The sequence below is a fragment of the Ascaphus truei genome, chromosome 4 (genome assembly GCF_040206685.1).
Source record: "Ascaphus truei isolate aAscTru1 chromosome 4, aAscTru1.hap1, whole genome shotgun sequence".
NCBI classification, from domain to species: Eukaryota; Metazoa; Chordata; class Amphibia; order Anura; family Ascaphidae; genus Ascaphus; species Ascaphus truei.
The window spans coordinates 250,232,724-250,249,253 of record NC_134486.1 but is presented as its reverse complement, the minus strand read 5'-3'; the positions used below and the strand labels follow the sequence as shown (position 1 = coordinate 250,249,253).

Below are 16,530 nucleotides of genomic sequence, written 5' to 3'. Positions count from 1 at the left end.
CACTTATAGTGCCGGCAATGCGACTGTATTGCCGCCGTCGCGTGCGCTTACAGTAAGTGCAACGCGACGGAGCGACGCTAATTTTTTAAGCCGGTCAAATTAGATTTTTCAGAGGCTGTCGCCACATGTGACAGCCTTTAAAACAATGAAAGACCTGGTCGCCCGCGACGTCGCCAGAAAGCGAAATACAACTTTCGCTAGCTGCAACGGCAGTGGGTGACGTCATCCGTCGCTTCGGCGTCGCACGCACTATAAGCGCGGCCGTAGATTTTTACAGCGACAGTCTCACCGTGTGACAGGCTATAAACCAATCAGATAGCATCTGATGCAGGGAGAGGGGGGATGTGTATGTGTGTGTGTGTGTGTGTGTGTGCGCGAGTGCAGTGAGAGCGGGGATGTGTATGTGAATGCAGGGAAAGGTGGGATGTGTGATGTGCAGGGAGAGGGGGGATGTGTATGTGTGTGTGTGTGTGTGTGTGTGTCTGTGTGTGCGAGTGCAGTGAGAGCGGGGATGTGTGTGTGAATGCAGGGAAAGGTGGGATGTGTGATGTGCAGGGAGAGGAGGGGTGTGTGATGTGCAGGGAGAGGAGGGGTGTGTGTGTGATGTGCAGGGAGAGGAGGGGTGTGTGATGTGCAGGGAGAGGAGGGGTGTGTGATGTGCAGGGAGAGGAGGGGTGTGTGTGTGATGTGCAGGGAGAGGAGGGGTGTGTGTGTGATGTGCAGGGAGAGGAGGGGTGTGTGATGTGCAGGGAGAGGAGGGGTGTGTGTGTGATGTGCAGGGAGAGGAGGGGTGTGTGTGTGATGTGCAGGGAGAGGAGGGGTGTGTGTGTGATGTGCAGGGAGAGGAGGGGTGTGTGATGTGCAGGGAGAGGAGGGGTGTGTGTGTGATGTGCAGGGAGAGGAGGGGTGTGTGTGTGATGTGCAGGGAGAGGAGGGGTGTGTGTGATGTGCAGGGAGAGGAGGGGTGTGTGTGTGATGTGCAGGGAGAGGAGGGGTGTGTGTGTGATGTGCAGGGAGAGGAGGGGTGTGTGTGTGATGTGCAGGGAGAGGAGGGGTGTGTGATGTGCAGGGAGAGGAGGGGTGTGTGTGTGATGTGCAGGGAGAGGAGGGGTGTGTGTGTGATGTGCAGGGAGAGGAGGGGTGTGTGTGTGTGATGTGCAGGGAGAGGGGGGGTGTGTGTGATGTGCAGGGAGAGGAGGGGTGTGTGTGTGATGTGCAGGGAGAGGGGGGATGTGTGTGTAAGTGCAACGAGAGGGGGGATGTGTGTGTGTAAGTGCAACGAGAGGGGGGATGTGTGATGTGCAGGGAGAGGGGGGATGTGTATGTGTGTGTGTGTGTGTCTGTGTGTGCGAGTGCAGTGAGAGCGGGGATGTGTGTGTGAATGCAGGGAAAGGTGGGATGTGTGATGTTCAGGGTGAGGAGGGGTGTGTGTGATGTGCAGGGAGAGGAGGGGTGTGTGATGTGCAGGGAGAGGAGGGGTGTGTGTGTGATGTGCAGGGAGAGGAGGGGTGTGTGTGTGATGTGCAGGGAGAGGAGGGGTTTGTGTGATGTGCAGGGAGAGGAGGGGTGTGTGTGATGTGCAGGGAGAGGAGGGGTGTGTGTGTGATGTGCAGGGAGAGGAGGGGTGTGTGTGTGATGTGCAGGGAGAGGAGGGGTGTGTGTGTGATGTGCAGGGAGAGGAGGGGTGTGTGATGTGCAGGGAGAGGAGGGGTGTGTGTGTGATGTGCAGGGAGAGGAGGGGTGTGTGTGTGATGTGCAGGGAGAGGGGGGATGTGTGTGTAAGTGCAGGGAGAGGGGGGATGTGTGTGTAAGTGCAGGGAGAGGGGGGATGTGTGTGTAAGTGCAGGGAGAGTGTGTGTGTGTGTGTGTGTGTGTGTGTGTGTGTGTGTGTGTGTGTGTGTGTGTGTGTGTGTGTGTGTGTGTGTGTGTGTGTGTGTGTGTGTGTGTGTGTGTGTGTGTGTGTGTGTGTGTGTGTGTGTGTGTAGTGAAACACACTATATTAACAACTTTAAAATAGTAAATTCTCCCGTAATTTAAAGTAAATTCCGCATACAAACACAAATTACAACTCCTCTCCGTTTCAGCCTTCCCCCTTGCTCTGATCTCCGCCCCTCTGCCTTCCCCTTTGCCAAACGTCACTCCCCTTGAAGCCAGAGACGTCTCCAAACCTCAAATTACAACTTTCGCAACGGGTGGCGTCATCCGTAGCCGCCAGTATAAGCGCAGCCTTAGGTTTCTGAGAAGTACAAAATGTGTCATAATGGGCACAATTGGTGCAATTTGACTCCATTCTTTATAATTACAGTCCGCTTTCTAAATCTGCACAGTGCCCATTATGAGCCTTTCGCATCTGATTGATTTCTTACCCTCCGCAATAAACTGAAAACAAGCACCCAAGCCCTTTATCCAAAACTTGTCAAACAAAAAAAACAAAGTGAAATAGTAGTTTGTGAAAGTATTTTGGAATATTGAAAAAAAAGGCATCTGTCCACCACAAAATGATGCTCAAACTAAAAAATATATATAATTTAAGAATTGAGAACCCGGACATGTAAAGCAAAAGCATGAAACATAGTTTTACTTCTTACATTATAAGTTTCCCAAAATCTATAGTTTAAGCAACCTGAAAAACAAAAAAGTGACAACACGTCTGGATCTTATAAATCTCTGATAATATATATAAAACCACACTGCCAAAAAGCAGGGGGTGAGTAATACAAAATAGCGTAACAATTTCTCGACATCACAACGACAGTATCATCACTGAATTGTCTTGGTCTTTGGAAAGCGGACACACACTAAGGAGAACTCATTGTATATACACGCACAGGCTTCTGTATAACTGTGCACATGGTCCACAGCTAAAGAATGTTAAAAATTCAGACACAATAAAGAAGTCAATGTCAGATTGAACAAATAATCTCCTTTGTAGCTTGATTGTATCTTTCAGAGGGAGATGGTTATTGCTTCTTGTTAAAACACCTCCCGTCTTTCACCATCAATGCATACAAGTCCTTTTTTTACAAGGAATGAAGAGGCTGTCCAATGAAACTCAGATTTGGTGCTAAGTAAAGGAACAGTACATTTGGTGTGTGGGGAGTAGAAATAGCATTTCATGGGACATAGCGTGCTGAGCGCTCCCTCCCCCCCCCCCCCCCCCCAGCAGTGCTGCTGCGGCCAGGACATGGCGCGCTGAGCGCACACTCCCCCCACCCCCTCCGGCAATGCTGCGGGGACACAGCACCCGGATCTCGCAGCTCCCCCCCTCTTCCAAAGAGGAGAAGATCTCAGGGGAGCCGTGGCACAGAAGTTTGGTAGGGGGTGGTGGTGTGTGTGTGTGTGTGTGTGTGTCTTCCTTCCCAGCGCTGCCTCCTTCCTCTCCGGTGACTGCTGGTGTTGGAAGCCGACGTTGCTAATGGCCTCTTCTGCCAGCAATGACGTAACTTCCATCACCATGCAGTCCATTTACTGCCAGGGAATTTTTCTCATCTAATAGGTGCTGCCACAGAAGTTTCTCTTTAAAAAAAAAACATCTGAAATGAGGGCCAAATGTCTCGATGTATTTGAAACCTAATCGCTACCAGAGGAGACATTCTGCAAATAAGTACACCGAATACCCTGAGAATTCTGTTTCTCTACTACCATAAGTTATCCAGTCTTTGAGCGAGCTACAAAAACCACATGGATATACAGTCCTGTTGCCACCAACATTATACACACACATTCATTTCAGCCAAGTACTATGATTTTTGCAAGGTTCAACTTGGCGTAAGAGGTTCACGCATTTAACTATTTAAAAAAACAAAAGGAAAAAAAACAAAACATTATTGAATTGTTTTAATTGAAGAAAAAAAAAAAAACAACAAAAAAATATGTGCCGCTTCCTAAATATTCTGTTTTTCCACTACTGAATACAGTCTCATTTCCACTGGTGTTTATTTTCCTGTAGAATGTATTGTTTCCAGTCTGCTTTTTACAGTCTTTGTGTAATGGAGGAACAGGAACAAGCTACTAAAGCAGTAAATCTCCAAAATACACCCCTCCGCCGGATACATCCAAGAGACTCTTATTCTCTTTCCCAATTACACTCAGATTGAGCTTGATCTGCTTGGAAGTGAACCTTCATATTACAGTCTGTCTTAGGTCCTTCTGACACTGTAGGCGTTAAAAGTTCATGCAAATACTGTTAATATTTATTCAGCAAGCGTGTGTGCTAAATGATTATTAACCACTGGGAAATAATGATTCTTTATAGGTGCTTGTATCGTCTCTACTCATGACTCCTGATGTTCCACACTATTAACAATACAACCTTTTACCAAAAGCCACAAAATACTGTACATCTGTTCCTAACTACACAGTCAGAGCTATGGAAATTGTGTCAGATGTGTCCCTTTATGTCTTGATTGTTGATGCAGACACAGAAGCTCTTGAGTGACAGGGGAGGTGGTGGGCTAAGGCCTGTGTTCTACCCAATCCGGGCTCAGACCTTGGACCTTCCCCCTCTGTACTTAAGAGGCTGCACACCTAAATATAGTAAGTGTCTCTACCCCTGAGAGAGATAGGTATTCACACTGGGGTGTATCTAGCATTGGCACCTACTGTCCACTCCCCTTGGGGGAGTGAGGAGTGATACCTTTCCCCTGGCTCTATTAGGGAGTCAGGGAAGAGATAGGACCGGCTCTGGAGGCCTCAATACCCAGAGCTGGATGTCCAGGGACCATCCAGAGGTTGGAGACCTGTTTAAACTGTGCTGAAGCAGATGCAGTTGTGTTGCTGTGTATACAGAAGGAATAAAAGATTCCAGTTAATTATACTCCTGCCTAATGTGCAATCTGGCTGGGGGGAGCGGAGCAAGTTCTTCTGCAGGAGGTAGCCTTCATCTTCCTGGAGCAGATGGAGGTGCTGTACCAACAGAGATAAAGACCAGTAATGTACCCCAGAAGCCTGTCCAGAAGTACCCACAACCACCGGCGGAAAACTCTGCATCCTGTGAGCCAGCAGGTTATCAGTATCATGCACCATGTAATGGCAGAATCTCCCACATACATACATACATACGAATCTCATAATCCCTCCTGCAGTCTCTCACTTAAACTTGCTGTCCTATCAAGCAGAACATATTGTAGCGGCAATGTAAAGAAAACGCTCTATCTACCATGTGATGTCCACCCTAGCACCTTCACAATATCATTAATAGATTTCTGAAATAAGGTCCCAAAACATGAAAAGTAACACGCCTACAACAAAAACCTCTTTGCTGTCCCACACCTGGTTAAATTTATAGAAAGAGCATACAGGGAAATCTATACAAAATGTGGTCTTAAAACATGTCAGTCCAATGGCCCCAAGACACTTACTCTGGCGTGTACACTGGTAGCCAATAGACTAGTCTTCCACCTGTAACCAGGAATTTTGCCGCAAAGTTTAACAAATCCGAAAAAATGTCGCTCAAGTGGTAATTCAACTGGACAGGGACGTGGCTTTCTGGACTGAAAGAAATATCAAGACTTTAGTTTGCATATCTCAGTCAAACTATTTGAACACAAAAATGCCATAGAATTCACAGGGAATGTAACAATCCACAGTAATAATGGGCAGAAAAGATGGATCAAATGTCCAAATATACAGTACAGTGACATTTAAACTGCTCTTCGATCTAATATATGCTGTTAATCTACCGAAACCTTTTTCTGACAGTCTTTAACAATGCAGACTAATTAATCATGTTGCCTTATGAATCAGTGAAAAGTTGGGGACCCACTCATTTGACATGGGTCAGACAATCCCATTCTTGAGGTGGGCCCACCGATTGTCCTAAAGTGCAAACCCATTGAGTGTTTTAGTTCCAACTCGGCAAACATAACATATTCATGCACATCGATAAATAAAAGGTAACTTACAATGGTTCTGTCTTTATTATATCTTTCTGTGTGCCGGTTTTTTTAGTTGACTCCCTGATGCCGTACGGAGCTATGTAGAAGTGGGGAAACAAAAAGCATTATGATCAGTCTGCCAATAGCACTTAAACTGGTCGTTTTCAAAGCTCGGAACAACGTTGATTTCGGTCAGGCCTGGCCTCCCAGATTTTCTCTTCATCTGAATGCATTCACAGTCTTTTCTTCAGCTGGTGAAGTCAGGGACATGATTTGGCTAGAAAACAACCCCAAGAGACAAGCCTTTCAAAAAGGGGAACAACAACAACCCCAGCTGTTAAACAGATATATTTCCCTATTGTACTCTATACCCCACCAGCACCACCAATATCAGTGAATTCAGACATAACACATCATCCACTACAGACATTGCTGGGCTCATAACAGGTGTACTGGAGGCTCACTTCAAACAAACATTCAAGTGTGCAAAGCTGGTTAGACCAAAGTGTACTGGTGTCCAGAATACTGTACAGACCCAATATAAGGACATGTGCTTAACTAATATATAATAATACACCCTCGCTATAACATTGCTATTGCAATGTAAACAGCCATAATAATTCCTTGTTAGGAAAGCAAAATTTGAAGTGGAATATAATTATTAGAAAGGGTGAACTATTCTGATAAAGAATATTTTTCTTGTGGCTACCAATATGCACATTGCGCTATGAAACACTAACTGGGCCTCCAGTTTTAGTTCCTATAGTTCTTGGAAGTGAAAGAGGAAGACAAGCGGAATCCTACCTTCATGAAGTGACAAACCACAGAACAGCATGCCGGCTGTATTTCTCCATGCACAACGATGGCTGTGCCTATCTACGCTGAAAGCAGCGATTGGTACATGGAGTTTTTTTCATTAAACTATCTTTAACAGAAACAGAATAAAGCAACACAGTAGGGCTCAATGCACGATTCAAACATCACAAAGCAACACCGCAATTGCACTGCCTTTAAACTTACGATCTGTGATGATGGCATCAAACAAGGCCCCTTTCCTCCAAATCGGCTTGGATGCGTCAGACACCAGTACATCCAGATAGTATTTCTCCAGGCCGTACTGACGGAGGTTAGCCCTGATGTTCTCATCGGGCCCTCTCCATTTCTGATTCTTCCGACTAGCTTTACCTGGCGAACCATGTAACCATCAGTGCTGGGACATGGACAGTGGTATAATTGGCAATTTCACCACATTAATTCAGCAATCTACTCTGCTCCATTGTTTTTGTTTTATTTTTTCCCTCTTACCGGAATCGGAGAGTGTCTGAATAGATTCTGTTCCCCCCTTGACCACGGTAACAGCACCAGGCAAAAATATTTCCGACCCCTCACAAAATGGCTGCAGGGGCAGGACTCTTAGAAAGTTGTGACGTCATGAGGAGATTACTTTGCTATTTTCTATTTGCATCCCCCCACCCCCCTCCAAAGAATAGGGTACATGGGTGAGTTTAGGTGCGGTTACAAAATTATATACTTATCCTGTCCGAGCTTAAAACCACAATCCCTTCAAAATAGATAAGGAGTAATACTTAAATTAGGAAAGCAGATACATTGCAACCTGTTTTCCAGCTGTAAATGTTCTCAGGGTGAATTAGTTATGTCCTGTTAATACCAGTTAAGCAGGCTTAAAACATATTGCAAATCCAACCGATTGCAATAAAGGTTTCCAGCGAGCACGTATTGGGCTCTGGTAATAAAGGAATTTTTGTTACATGCATATTTTTTTTATGGATATAACAAACAATTAAAGTGATTGTGGCTACTCTTCCCTCATATAGAATTATGAACTCAATCTAATGGACCAAAAAAAGTTATTTGGAGAAAAAAAATAATAATTCTCAAGTTCTAAAAGTGTCAAACACTAGAATTTCATCCGTGGAGAATCTTTTAGTCCATTAAAAGGAATAAATATTTACAACAAATTTGCACTTTTTCAGGGCTAATTCAGCTACTAGAACTTTGAACTACATTAGTGGCAGAATTAAACGCTTCATGAAATAGATCTGAAACTATGTAAAAAGGTAGGCTGCTTATAAAATTCAAAACATATGGATGTAAGGAAGCAGAAACTCACCCAAACCATGGACTGTGTTGTAATCAATCTCAGTGCCACATACATAAGCTCCAAAGTGAGCACAGGACACGAGAAGCCCACCTAAACCGGAAATAAAGGGGGAAAGTCATCAACGTACAACTGGTGCCCTCAGACTATAGCACATATATGTATGTGGTGCTGTAAACTTGTACAGTGTCGGGCTGGGCTCATACCTGCAAGATATACTCAATAAAATACAGAACCACTGTTTCTGCAAGACAAGTATTTCACAATGTGTGTCTGCAACTTATCAGGTTTTTATTAGATCCTAATGTCACATTTTAAGCACGTACGCGTCTAAACCAGCAGAGTATAGAGCAGGGGTGGACAAAAAAAAGAAGTGTGAGATGCCCATTTAGGCTTCTATTACAAAAACACAAACACGAATGTACACAATGTTATATAAGATTAGGAGATTAAGAGCACTGATCGGACAGTTTAACTAGAGGACATGACTTGTTAACATTTCATACAGATAATGGATTGTAAACAGTGCTATGATCAGTGCTACAGGGTATTTTAACAGGGCAAAAATATGTCTAAGAGTCCCCAGACATAGAGCCAAAAACATGTAACATGTTGATTGAAGTTCAAACCAATTTGTAACTATGCATAACCTCTTAAATCAGTAATCCTTAATAATCAATCACTCAAATGTAGTAGATGCCACTCAGTTGGCTTAACTCCAAGTGGGATTTATGGTTAATAGGGAGAAAAATAGCCATGTGAAGCCAATTTAACCTGTTCACCACCACACTTATTAGAGATACTACTTCGAGTGTAATAAGGTATAGGATTACAGCAAGTAATTTAGAAACATGACTCCAGAGTTGGAAAGTACTCACTGAACTTGATTGTCCTCAGATCCAGGGCGTGCATCCAGCATAATTAGATGATAGCGAAGTGATCCACTGTGGGAAGACACGGTGCACAGCATATGCAGGGGAAGAATATAATTTATACTCTTTGACAAAGGGCTAGCTGAGCCCGAAATGCGTCAGAGTTCTTTTCCTTAACCCATCTATTTTTGATGTCTCCTATGTCACCCATCCAATAAATAGTTTTTAATTCTTTTTGGCTGTGCTGTACTCCGCTTTTCTTCCCCTGCATGCTGTGCACCGCGTCTTCCCACTGTAGATTACTTCGTTGTTAACATTTCAGCTTGATAAATTTGAGCTTGCCAATGAAATTATTGTACATCCGCTTTGCCCAATGTTATATATTAAACGAAACTACCCAATACCAGGAGAAAGTCAAAATCTTCATTATGAGACGCTGTGACACATCACGTTGGTTACGTCTGCGGTGTCTTTTAAAACTTATATTTTTATTATTTTTCCCACATAAATGGGGAGTGGAAGGATACAAAAATAAAAAGAGGTGGCGGGGGAACAACCATTTTGTATCAGATTTCTTACAAACAACAACTGTCACATTGCATATCATACAATATTTGTAAACACCATATTTTTCGACCAGCAATCCCATATCCTCTCTCCCTCTGAAAGCGTACCCCTATCCAGCATCCCATGGCTCCCAGACCCTCTCATACTTCCTAGCAGAGTGGTTCAGAAATTAGGTAAGTTTCTCCATTAATTGAACATCATTGACCCTTCTAATGACCTCTCTTCTGGAGGGCGGGAGTGCCTTCTTCCACGCAGCAGCAATAGCAAATATAGCTACTGTTAGAATATGTAGAATCAATTTTTGTGTATAATGATTCACTTCTTCCATAGGTTTAGCCAAAATAAATCAGAATTGGGTCTAACGGGATTTTGATACCAGTGACATCCTTTATTAGTTTCAAACCTGTCCTCCATTTCCCCTGCATTACTGGGCAATACCACCATATATGTGCCAAATCTCCTAATTGTCCACAACCTCTCCAGCATCTATCCGAGGTCCCCGGGAATATCTGTTTTAATCTTTTGAGGGTATAGTACCAGCGTAACAATTTTTTATATATATATATATATATATATATATATATATATATATATATATATATATATATATATATAAAAATATAAGAAAAAAAGCGCCAACTCACAGTGCATTTTTGGTATATTAATTAATTTCATTATTTAGGATATATTGCATTGGTATATCATTATATTAATTCATTAATATTATGTTGATGTATTTATGATTTATTACCGGTTTAATTAATTTTATATATCCTATACTTCTGGCGTTCCACACACGAGCGCAGACCCCTATTGTATATATATATATATATATATTCACTTTTGTTACCGTTTTTGTTACCGTACATATAGAGGTTTTACCCGCATTGACACAAATATCTTCCCAGTCCTCCCTTCTATTTCGGTCTGGAAGTCTGGAGCCCACTGGTGCATATATTTATGGATGGGGGTATCTTTTTTTAAGAATTAGCCCCTGGTACAAAGATGATATCAGATCCCTTTGGAATTTTTCAGTTTTACATAAATCTTCTAATCGTGTAAATCTAGGAAATTCCTTATTATAAAGGCCCTGACACACAAAATGTCGGACCTGCATATACCTAAATAGCTCAATTTGAGGTAGGCCATACTTTCTCATCAGTTCCTCAAAAGACATTTTCCTTTTCTAATAAATCTCCTGCCTCCAGAATGCCTCTCTTTCTCCAAATTTCAAAGCCCTGACCCTGAAAACTCAGGGTGAACCGTGGGATACCGAAACAAGGGCGCGAGCCTAGAAGGGGACACAACCTTATATTTCTTTGTTGCCATCTGCCAAATTTTCTAAGTAAAACCAATTACTGTCGGTTAGGATTGTCTCCTGGTCCCCATCCCGGAACTAGACCACAACAAAGAGGACAGACCAGTCGGGTTTTTTAACGAGCTCTCCAGGTCTACCCAGGCATACACTCCTCTCGGGGAATGCCAGTAAACCATTTGCTTCATATGGGAGGCTACATAATATTTTAGAATATTTGGAACGGCCATACTACCTACTTCCTGGGCGTTCAATATAATTGAATTGAATTAGCTATCCTCAGTTGTTTATGTCTCCAGATAAACTGCATAATTCGATTCTGGATTTCTTTTATATTAGAATGCGTGAGAGCTACCGGTAATGTCTGAAAATATTACAAAAATCTAGGGAGAATATTCATCTTAACTGTGCTTATACGCCCTATCCAGGATATACAGTGGGAATTCCAGAATTGTAAATCTTTTTTAATTTTGGAGAATAAATCAGGGTCATTATATTTATATAGCAATTATAATCTCTTGTACGGAAGATTCCTAAATATTTCAGATGGGTCTTTTTCCATTTATAATCAAAGTGTCGTTTACGCACCTCAACCTCCTTTTCCGTAAGCATCAAATTTAGGGCCTCTGATTTACCCATATTTACTTTATACATGGAGAACTCACCAAACTCCCGAAGGGTGGACTGTAAATTCGGAAGAGATGTCAATGGATTAGATATAGTAAGAATAACATCATCTGCAAACAGCGATATTTTATAACACTCATCTTTTATTTTGATCCCTTGTATATTTGGGGAGGCTCTGCTCGTGGCCGCTAGAGGCTCGATTGTCAGAGTGAAAAGAAGAGGGGAAAGGGGACACCTCTGCCAGGTCCCTCTTAATTATTATTTGGTTCCCCTCCCTTTATCACACCAATCCTGTGGCGTAGCAGGTAGTTTAATTGGTACTAGCATATGAAAGGTCCTGGGTTCGATTCCTGCATGTATATTATATAAAATGTATTCATGTTCAACTCCCACATGGTGTAGGGGTGTGTAAGTGTCAGTTAGCAATAAAGCATTGAAAGTTTAAAAAAAAAAAAAAAATTATAATAATAATCACATGGTGTGTGTGTCATGTGACCCTCCTCTGCGCTCCCTGATGAAGCCGGGAGAGCTGCAGAGAGGAGAGAGCTGCAGATGCCGGTAAGCCCTCCACAGCGAAATTTTATAACGCGATTCCGGTTATAACGCGGTCTCATTCTGTGGACCTCGAGGACCGCGTTATAACGGAGTTCAGCTGTACCTCTAATGTCTTATCTAGGAAGTCCCACCTTATCCTATCAAACGCTTTCTCCGCATCTAGAGTCAGTAGCATAGCTTTCATTTTGGATTTATGTATTTGATCAATAACATTAATAATTTTCCTTGTATTGTCTGATGCCTGGCACTCGCTCACAAATCCCACCTTGTCATAGTGAATTAATCCTGGAAGTATTGGATTCAATCTGTTGGCTAAAATGTTGCTATACATTTTCAAATCAGTGTTCAGCAGTGAAATTGGCCTGTAGCTACCACAACATTGAGGGTCCTTTCCTTCTTTAGGGATCACCGCTATATTGGCTTTTGTCATCTGTGGAGGAATCCGTTTTCCGCTGAGAAAATCATTAACAGATCCTTCAGACAAGGTCCTAGAATTCCTTAAAAAAAAAATTATAGTAGAGATTTGAGAAACCATTGTTTCAAAGAGCCAATTCTATAGGAGTTATTTTTGCATTTAAAATTTTAAGATCTTCCCCCGACAATTTCAGGAGGGCACAATCTCTCAGATATTCAAACCCGGGACTTTATCATTCGGGGTTGAATTGTCTAGATCGTAAAGATCGTGTAAAATTTTGCGAATTCCTCTGTGATCCTTGAAGGATTATAGGTCACTCCCCTGCTTATAAATCTAATAGCGAGGACCGAGGCCCTCGCCTTAATTCCTCTAAATTTGTTTGCTAGTAGACGATCTGCCTTATCTTCCTTATCATAATACATCTGTCTAGTCCACATAAGTGCCTTCTCTACATCCTCCAATTGCAAATCTCTTAAATTCCTCACTTGCCTGGTTCAGAATTTTATATACATTCCTCGACGGGTTTATTTTTATGTGAGCTTTCTAACTTTACAATTTTTTCCGTGAAATATTTTTGTCATTCCATTTTTATTCTCTTTTTATTCTCTTTCTGTATGATGCTATTGAAATAAGCTGTCCTCTAATCGTGGCCTTATGTGCCTCCCACGGAGTTGCTGTTGATTCCACAGACCCATTATTAGACCGAAAATAATTTGTTAGTGAGTCTCCAATTTGTGCGCTAATCTCTGGATAATTTAGTAAAGAGTCACTCATCCTCCAATGAAATTACTCAATCTTGGTGAATGGAGGATCAAATAGGATAGCCACCGGGACGTGGTCCGGCCATGTAATAGGCCCTATATCTGAGTGGACCAATACTTCTAGGATATTTGGAGATACAAAAATATTATTGATTCTAAAATACGAATCATGTGGGGGTGAGTAGAAGGAATAATCTCTCTGCCCTTTATGTGAGCAATGTCAGGCGTCCAACAGACCAAATTCTTTAATTAGCATTCTAAATTTCTTTGCTATACTGTAAGTCATTGCGAAGTGTGTATGCCCTAGTTGTGTGGATTTGTCCATATCTGGGTTTAGGACCATATTAAAATCACCTCCTACAATATATAGCTGTTCTTGATTATCCCCTCATTGATTACTGTGTTTCCCTTAAAAAAATCAATGTGTCCCTCGTTAGGCGTGTAAATGTTAACTAATGTAATATGTTGGCCTGAGAGAAGGCCATGGACCACTAGTGATCTCCTTCCCAGGTCTCTCTTGACCTCCAGGGTATACATGTTTTATCAGACTTGCTACCCCCCTTTACTTACTGGTGAAAGACGAGTAGGGTAATGTGACGGGGAGGAAAGGGTTAATACCTGATTTGCCCTGCATTACTGTTGTTGCCCTGTCCCCGCCATTTTTATTCCCCATGTGCAGGCCATTCCCTGTCTGCGAGGGTAAAAGACAAGATGCCTTGCTTGCCATACCCTCTAACCAACACATGATAGAAGATCTTAAATGTAAGGCAGGATGTATTTTTTTGTAAGTCCAAGCAGGAATTACTTGGACCTCCAGCTGTGATATGGGTGAATGAGCGTCGGTATTTTTATGACCAAGCCTCAAAGGGTTGTAATTATTTTTATGATGGAGCCTCAAAAGGCTCCCACAGATTGAGAGTCGCCCTGTCTAAATGAGTGTCAATTATGACAAGACCCAGAGGCCCATAATGTATACAATACTGGCATACTGATGCACAGCAGATGTCAGGCTAGTGACACCTTTAAGACAGAGACCAGACATAGTGGCCCCAAGAAATGGGTGTAGCCCAGGTATGCTAAGTGGCATGGGCGTCAACCTGACCCATGCGCCCTGCCCACCGGACAGCCCTTTTGACCGGTCTTATGAACTGTGGGTCACTTGGCTATTCGTGGGTTTTTTGTTCCCACGAGGGGATTGGATCCACATGTTAAAGATAGCTTTGGGCAGTCTATAAATGTGGCTTCCCAATTGTTCCCAGTGTGATTCCTGAATTTGAATCCACGATGTAAAGATGCAAGACTTTGTTCCAGTACAGCAGCAACCAGTCAAGGAGTGAAGGGGTTAACAACCACATAACCACAGGACTTTTAAAACCAAGGCTGCATTTCTTGCACTGGCAATCAAAGGACAATTTATTTCGTTCCAAGGACAATTTCTTCCATTTCCTTATCCCAGTGCGTGTTGTTTTAAGTGTATTCTGCAGATGTCGTGTGTTTGTCTATGAAGGAAATAAATCACAATTTATTTTGCAACTTGTTCTGTTCAATCAAGTACACAGAAATATAAATGTGTTTATAAAAGTTGATGTCATCGTGACAGGTAAGTCCTGCTAAAAGTATTTGGGGGTTCTTGGGAATCAAAATGTGTCTCTTGTAGGAGGACAACACCCGCTTTCAAATTTCTAAATTCTTTTAGAGCCAGTCTATGTTTACGATTACTATTAAGGCCTTTAACATTCAGGGATACGAACTTCAATGGTGTTTGACTAATCATTTCCAATATCGTATCTCTCTCGCTCATGGGAAAGTTGTGAACAAGAACCTTTAATGGTTGTAGGGGACAAAAGGGGATGGGGAAAAAAAAAAGTGACTTTCCCCCTCCCTCCAAGGGCTTGAGGGAAAGCAAAAACAGCAAAAATTAAACTAAGTTGAGATGAGTGAAACCAGCCACTCATCCCAAGTTTGCGGCCAGACCCTATGTGGCCTGGCGGGCATATGGCCCTACTGGGGGCGACCTGACGTCAGGCATGCAGCACTTCCACCGATCCTGCACACTCCGCCTCTAACTGCTCTACCTCCCCCGACCGCGCTTTCACCACTACTTAATTATAATGTTAAAGAAAATTCTAAGAAAAACACATGAATTCCTAACATCCATGAGACAAATAAACATATAAAAAAAAAATTCCATGTTATGTACAGGCATACACTGGCGACACACTTTATTCAAGCTTGGCTAGTCCCACGAATTCGGGTATACCCGGGTGTATTGAGGTTTGTGACTGTTTTCTGCCCGAGTGCATTGAGTTATTTTCCAAGCAGGGATTGAAGCATTTTATTCCCGCTGGCTGCAATACTGCACAGTATATATATATATACTGCATTATAATTCATGAATTTATGCCATCTGGTAGACACGCGAAGCATTGCAGCCTATTAAATCCTAATCATTATCATTTAACAGATCAGCCGCCCATCAGCCAGGCATGAACCCAGGCTGGGAAGGCAAATGCAACGGGGCTTGTCAGAGGTGAGGAGTGGCGCATTCCAGGTATCTGCCAGGTACATACCGGGTATTTGCTCGAATAAAGTGTGTCGGTGCAGTACCCCGTTTTACGTACACCCGCTTTACGTACAAGTACGTACATGTATTTTTAATTGCACCATACCCCTGTGTACGTACGCATGCTTCGCAAATACGTACACCAGGGGGCGGCGTGCGCATGCGGCGGCGGCGGCGTGCGCACCTCAACCATCCCGCAATCTCCTTCATTCTTATCCTTAACGGAGCGGGAGTGCAGGGGGAACGGAGACAGATGGGAGGGGAGGGCAGGGGGAACGGGAATAACGGGTGCGCCATAAATCAGCAACTAAACCAGTGATTCCGCCCGCACTGCAGCTCCTGGCTCTCCTCCTCCTCCCCCCTCCTCAGAGCTCGCTCTTGCCTGCTGCGAAACTTTGCATGTGAGCTACGGAGCTACGAAGCAACGGTGGGGGGGGGGGGGGGGGGAGGAGAAGATCTTCTGCTGCAATATTTGCTTGTGTGTGTGTTCGTGTGTGTGTATGTGTGTGAGAGTGTGTGTGTGACTGAGTGAGAGTGTGAGTGAGAGAATGAGTGAGAGAATGAGTGAGAGAATGAGTGAGAGAATGAGTGAGAGAATGAGTGAGAGAATGAGTGAGAGAATGAGTGAGAGAATGAGTGTGTGAGAGTGAGAGAGTGAGTGTGTGAGAGTGAGAGAGAGTGTGTGAGAGTGAGAGAGTGAGTGTGTGAGAGTGAGAGAGTGAGTGTGTGAGAGTGAGAGAGTGAGTGTGTGAGAGTGAGAGAGTGTGTGTGAGAGTGAGAGAGTGTGTGTGAGAGTGAGAGAGTGTGTGTGAGAGTGAGAGAGTGTGTGTGAGAGTGAGAGAGTGTGTGTGAGAGTGAGA

At 43.2% G+C, this 16,530-nt stretch overlaps 1 protein-coding gene across 3 annotated transcripts in view; it reads right to left on the bottom strand.

Annotated features, from left to right (window-relative positions):
* Nucleotides 1-16,530, bottom strand: part of TRMT11 (tRNA methyltransferase 11) — a 63,631-nt gene that overhangs the window by 20,722 nt on the left and 26,379 nt on the right. For all 3 annotated transcript variants that reach the window (XM_075597259.1, XM_075597261.1, XM_075597260.1), the window contains 4 exons: nucleotides 8,008-8,088; nucleotides 6,897-7,061; nucleotides 5,904-5,973; nucleotides 5,361-5,492 (listed from right to left, as the gene is read on the bottom strand). In XM_075597259.1, coding sequence (XP_075453374.1) covers nucleotides 5,361-5,492; nucleotides 5,904-5,973; nucleotides 6,897-7,061; nucleotides 8,008-8,088 — 448 coding nt within the window. The remainder of the gene's footprint in view (nucleotides 1-5,360; nucleotides 5,493-5,903; nucleotides 5,974-6,896; nucleotides 7,062-8,007; nucleotides 8,089-16,530) is intronic.